At 30.9% G+C, this 7,041-nt stretch overlaps 1 protein-coding gene across 1 annotated transcript; it reads right to left on the bottom strand.

Moving 5' to 3' along the window:
- Nucleotides 1–3,854: 3,854 nt before the first annotated feature.
- LOC107491812 (NDR1/HIN1-like protein 10) lies at nucleotides 3,855–4,643 on the bottom strand. The gene has a single exon (XM_016112732.3). It carries the CDS (start codon nucleotides 4,641–4,643, stop codon nucleotides 3,948–3,950), a length of 696 nt encoding a protein of 231 aa, XP_015968218.1. The 3' UTR covers nucleotides 3,855–3,947.
- Between the last annotated feature and the right edge of the window lie 2,398 nt (nucleotides 4,644–7,041).

The raw sequence follows: 7,041 nt of genomic DNA on the forward strand, positions 1-7,041 counted from the left end.
AAATTAAGAAGAGTTAAAAAAAATTTTGGAAGGGGTGAATATGAAAAATATAAATTAAAAAAATTAAAAATTAAAAGAAAATTAAACTGAAAAATTAGATTTGGGAGGGTCATTGCTCCCTTCTCACAAACGTGGCTTTGCCATTGGACAAAGTCAATTTTATATGAAGTTGATATTTGAGAGTCATTAGATAAAAATTTAGTCAAATTAATCAAATCATCTAATAACAAAAATAATAAATTCTATTCTAATGATTCTTATTATTTTTCTCACCATATATACATATAAAAGCGATTCATGTATACAAATGTACTTTAGTGGAACATTGTTGTTCCCATCGCCTCAACCAATAACATTTATAATAAAATATATTGAAAGATTAGATGGAAGCAAAAATTTTGTATGTGAAATTAAACATTATTTGTCAAATTAATCAAATTGTTGTTATCGGTATTCGATCTCTTTAAAAAGGTCAGAAACATCATAAAAGTCATTTTTTTATGGATCTTTTATCTTTATTAAGTCTGACTTTTATATATTAGATTAGGATATGTATAATTATTATATATTATTTTAAAAATATAATAATAAACTAATAAAATCTTACCATAATAAATTATTATATAAAATATTAATATAAAAATTATTAATTGAAACGAAAACATAATATTTTATTTAAAAATATACATATTTTAATTATAAAACATAAGTTCAAACCCACTCGACTCTATATAAAGTATGGCCCAAACTCAACATGAAATGACACTGAATAAATACATAAATCAAAGCTTATGATAGATTAGAGTGGTCATTTTTAGAAGCAATTCTGAGGGCCTTTGGGTTTAATTTACATTGGATAGAGCTGTTGATGAAGTGTGTGAGACAAGTAAGCTATAAGATTAAGATTAATGGTCTCTTGTCGTCTACCATTGAACCGCAGAGGAAACTTAGGCAGGAGATCCCTTATCACCGTACCTTTTTATCATAGCAGCTGAGGTTTTTACAATTTTAATGGATAAGACTAGAGAAGAGGGTAGGCTTTCGGGAGTTAAAATTTCGTCTACTACTCCGGCTATCTCACACCTCCTTTTTGTAGATGATTGTATTATTTTTTCCAAAGATAGTGAAGAGAAGATTTTCCAGCTCATTAATATTTTGAACATGTACACCGCAGCCTCAAGACAGAGGATCAACTTGGGTAAGTCTGGGATCACGTTTGGAAATCAGATATCTATTAGGAGTAGAGTAGATATTGAAGAGATTTTGGATTTGTCATCTTGGGATAGACCAGGTAAGTACCTTGGACTTCTGGCTCACTGGGGGAGATCAAAGAATAGAGCTCTTAGTTAGATTGAGGACAGAGTGATGGATAAACTAGGTGGGTGGAAACAAAAACTCCTTAATCAATCTGGGAAGGAGGTTCTCATCAAATCGATTATCCAAGCAATACCTGCCTATGCAATGAATGTGGTTCTTTTTTCCAAAGGATTTTGTCAACGGCTCAGTAAGAGAATAGCCAAATTTTGGTATTCGTCTTCAGAAAAAAAAAGAGGTATTCACTGGAAGAGTTGGGATAAGATTTGTGCTAGTAAGAAGGATGGAGGAATTGGTTTTAAGGATTTATATAGTCAGAATATAGCGCATTTGACAAAACAGGCGTGGAGAATATTAGAAAATCCTAATGCAATATGGGTTCAGGTACTGAAAGCTATTTACTATTCAAAGGAAGATTTTAAAAATGTTAAGGCTGGTAAGGCAGCTTCATAGATGTGGAAGAATATTGTTCATGGTAAGGACTTTCTTTTGAGGAATGGAAGATGGTTGATAGGAAATGGTAAGAGAGTGAGAATCGAGGAGGACAAGTGGATTATGAATATGGATAAGAATATTATCATTAGGAATAATGATATTAAGTTTGTCAAGGATCTGATTGTTGAGGGTGAGGGTGGAATATGAATAAATTACGGATGTATTTTGATGGAGCTTTGGTCGACAAAATCATTAGAACACCAGTAAGTCTTTTTGGAAGGGAGGATAAGTTTAGCTGGCCTTTCAGATCGGATGGCATGTACACTATCAAGTCGGGTTATCACGTTGCTAGGAGTGAAGGCAGCTTGGGTGATAATAATAATCCATCTACCAGTGATGATTTTAAGTTTTTGTGGCAGAAGATTTGGAAAATAAGAGTTCCCCAAAAAATTAGAACCTTTTTGTGGCGAGCTTCGCATAACATATTACATGTCTTTGGAAATCTGTTTAATAAACGAGTCACTAACACCCCTATGTGTCCTATTTGTCTGCAGGAACTAGAGACCATAGAGCATGCATTGCTACTCTGTCCCTAGACTAGAGCAGCATGATTTGGAGCCCAAATTTAGTGTTGTCCTACAGACCTATCAGTCTCCTCTTTTGGATTATAGATGATGCATCAAACAGAAGCTGTGATTTGATCGATTTCAGAAACAACACAAATGTCAAAATTAATGGGATGGTGGAGAAAGAGGACTAAGACTGAAGAGTTGTGAGAATGAGACCGAGAAGAATAACTCTAGTGGCCTAGTTTCAGTGAGGCGTCTCCTCAAGTCCATCATTTACAGCAGCCAAAACATATTGGGGAATGAGTATGCAATCAGATTGGGGAATGGAAGTTGCTGCAAGGGAAGGAAAGTGCAGCGCCTCTCTTGCATAATGAGAATTGTTGTGGCAGCTTAGGAGTTCTATTGGGGTCTGGGTTGTGTTGGCCCAGGCCTTAGTCCAAAAAAAAAAATACACAAACCCAAATCTGTTGAAAACTTAAAATATAATTTTAATCCGGGTTAATTAAATTTAGGATTGGACTAAATCTTGTGCACCCGCAAATATGTGTATAGGCACTAGGCAGTGGCTGGTATGAAAAGAAGCACGTATGTATCTTCAATAAATCTATGTGTTCCGCACATAGGCCGTTAAAATGGGTTAAATTCATTAGATCAGTTTGTTTATTCGTTTAAATGGACGAATTTTGTCTTTAAAATTAAATCCGTTTAAATTTTGGACTAAATGGACTTAGCCCGATTAACCCGAAAAAATGACGGGTTAAACAAATAGTCCGTTTAATTTTTTTAAAAAAAGTATTTTAGCCAAAATCTCCCTCGACCCGACTCGAAAATTCGACCCATAAAAAATTTATTTTCAAAGATTTTTTACCTAAAAGTAGTATTTTTGATCAAAATATTTTTTAAAAAATAAAATTAAATAATTAACGAATTCGCCCGTTTAACCCATCGGGCTGACCATAAACGGTCCGAACTAAAAAATTTTGACCTGCAAATAAAACGGATTTAAACGGACCAACCCGTTTGACAATCCTAGTGCACATATAATAACATAATAGTTATTATAATTTGTATATCAAAATCAACTACTAAATCAATTCTTAATATATTTATATATAAATATATATCTAGTTTAATTTATTTTTAATATATATTTATATTTTAATACATATTTTATATTAATAATAAATTTTAATAACTAATTTTGATATTCCAAAAATATTTTTGTAATCATTAATAGAAAACGAAGCCAGAGATTAAAAGTCAAACTTCATACGCTACAGCTAGCAGATCTTATCATATATTTAAATACCATCTAGGATATACTCATATATATATATTTTTTATTTTACTACATGGAAATTAAGCAAATATAAGCTATTAAGCTATACACGTATATGAGTAACTCTTAAAACAAAGGACCCAAAAGGAATCCAACGAATCAAGAAGTAATGATAAATAAAACAACACAATTCTATACTCTAATTTTTTTTTTTTCAATCCTAGGTATCTTAAGTACCATATAACATACCCATACATTCCTCGCACATTTACCAAATTTTTCTCCTCACTTACACTAAGTAAGATTTGAACTCAAAACCTTTAAAATGAGAAGGAGCTATACTCTAATTTCTAAACCCACTTGATATCAACATTGCACTTCTTGGGCTCAAATCTAGCACCTACCACTTTCCCATTAGAATCACTCAAAGGAACCTTAATCCCACACTTAACCGTAGCTTTTGAGTTAATATTATTAAATATAAAATCACCAAGCCTAAACCTTATGTCAAAATGCAACTTCACATAAATATCGAAATCCCCATCTCTCTTGTCTTGGTCAAACTTAGAGCGTTGACTTTGATCAAGAACCAAAACTTTTGTCCCCTTGAACACACCACTCATCCTATCCGTGTGGTTAGAATCTTGTCTGAAAGAATTCAGCCATGTGATGACATCAATTGTGGAGAATCTAGAACCTTGGTAGAACACATTGCCCTCAACTTTGTCATAGTAGATTCCAAGCTTTTTGTTTGGGTTATGTGAAGTGAAATTTAGTACAAGTTTGTAATGTAACAATGTATTAGTGCTAGTGTAGTTGAATTGTGTGAGATTTGCTTGTGTGACAGAGAATTTGAAGGGTCTTGGTTGAACTATGACAAGGGATATGATGAATAAAAGAACAATTAGGGTTATGATTGATAGTAGAATCTTCCAAAAGATGTTGAAAATGCGGCAACAACAATTTCTTCTTCTACGGTTATTATTTGGAGGAATTGAAGGGCCATAGTATGAGCCATTCAATTGGGATTGCTTATTTTCAGCCATATGTATGTGCAAGAATAATATATGAAGATTTATTTGATAAGTAAATGTTATGAGTATATATGTTATGTGCTTATGTATATATATAGGATAGGATGAAGGAGTGTTGAAAATTCTATGAAATCAATTTATGGATAATGTTATGTACGTTGCTTGTTAATGTGATTTATGCCCACTTGCCTAATTCAATTTCATCATGGAATTGAAGATCATGTAGCAACTTGGAATTGTACCAAAAGAAAAAATAAATAGGTTAGAAGCATGTTGGGCTTGACCAGTTTGGTGGAAATTCAATGTTTTCTTTTTCTTTGATTGGACCGAGACCTAAGTGGTTTGAGTAAATGAAATAAAACTAGATATTTTAATAATAGTCCAATTCAATCAAATTGAGTTAGTTAAGTGATTAACTTATTTGTTCACTTAAATAAATTTAAAAGTTTGAATTTTTTATTATGTATACAGCAATTCTAATCCTAAAATATTAGTTAAGTCCTTAAATATAGTTCAAATTCACGACAAAATTAGTTTTTATCTATCGAATTAGAAAATATTAATAACATAAAAAAATAAAAGTCCAAATTATAATTCTAAAACTAATGATAGATAAATAAATAAATAAAGGGTATGCGAAAAAAGAAAAACTTAATACGGAATTAATCTAATCCAATTATTGGGCCGATAACCTAAGGCTTGGCCCATTAACTGTGGCCCAATAACCATGAGGGTGACATATAGAAATTATAGGGGTCCATGTTAGTTTATATTTTAATTTTGTTAAAAAAAAAAACTAAACAAATTAATAGTGCTACGTTCTATCTGATAGTTACTTTAATTTACTTTAAGTTAATCAACTTTTATATGGCTTCTTTTAACATAATTGCTCCCAAAGACGATAAAGATATCATTTTCTAAGATTTTAAATACTATAAAGAAAAAAAGGACTCACTAAGACTTAATAGTCAATAGTGATGACAATGAGAGATGTGATTGATTAATTGTTGTGTTCTACTCTTACGTGTGGAAAGGTTTATCTAAGGTAGCTGAATTCGGGTGCTTATAGCATAAATGTTCATCATGCTATGAATTTTTAACATCAAATTCAATAATAGATATTTAGACCACAAAATTTACAGAATTAAGACGATGTAATCTCTAATATGTAATTTTACCTTAAAAATTTAGGCTAAAATATTTAGATATGGATATAAATTTATATGTAATATTGTTCAAATAAATATTAATGACATGCTTAATTAATCCTCATCAGTCCTTAATGACTAATGTATAACAGCTCATTACCTCATGTGATGAGTGAGTCATCATGTCTCGCGAGAAATTAATTAACTCTTTTCATATTGACTATTTACCTACATATACAATTTATTGGTACGGTGTTTAGGTATAATAGCTCATAAAGCAACGCTTTAAATTAAAAAAGTCTTTAGAATTGAAAATATAAGATATGTGTGTGATTTTAGTGTTGTATATTTTGACAAATCTAAACGTATTTTTGAGTTTGTATTCGATAAAGTTTCCAACAACATATCTCATATTTTAAGAACATGTGATAAATTTAGAAAAGTACGTTAAAATTTTAGAAAATAATTAGATGAATATAAAAAAATTAAATGACAATTCTTCACAAATTTTTGTTATTAAAATATGGTGATAAAGTGTTTAGTCTACGTTGGACATTTAATTAATATATTTAATAAGTAATAGTTAAAATTTTAAATATGTTTACTTTACAAGACAGCCCCTCAAAACTTAACTAATCCGCTTCCTCCAAGTTCCAGTATTCACAATTTCAATCTCCAATTATTTATTCACAACCTAATACACATTCATTATATATATATATATATATATATAATTTAATTTAATAAAATTGTTCAATTAGCCACAGTCAAACTAAAACAAAGGTTACAAATTTAGAAAAAAAAAGTTAGCTATGAAAAACTATAGCAAATTAGCACAAATTAGCCACAGATTGTATGTGAAAAACAGTGCGAGTTAGTCACAAAAATAATGTGATTAGATAACCTGACGTTAGCCATGAAAAAAATTGTGGCTGAAAAATTCGACCTGCACAAATTAGCTAGGGATGAAGTGTGGTAGAATTATACTTTTTGATTTGATTATTCTTATTTAGCCACAGTATTACGCGTGGACAATGATATACAAATCGTGACTTTTCGAAGGTCTCTACAATGTTTAAAACTGTGGCTAATAACCCTAAAATTGTGACAAATTGAAAATGTAACCTCCCGGTTAACGACAAATATTCCTTCGGGGCCAATATATGGTTGCTACCGTTATTTTAGAGTCACTACAAGAAAATTTTTTATGGCCACGCTTTTTTCTTACCACGCTTTAAAAGCGTGGCCAAAAGTGGTCAATG

The sequence above is a fragment of the Arachis duranensis genome, chromosome 6 (assembly GCF_000817695.3).
Source record: "Arachis duranensis cultivar V14167 chromosome 6, aradu.V14167.gnm2.J7QH, whole genome shotgun sequence".
In the NCBI taxonomy this organism is placed as follows: domain Eukaryota; kingdom Viridiplantae; phylum Streptophyta; class Magnoliopsida; order Fabales; family Fabaceae; genus Arachis; species Arachis duranensis.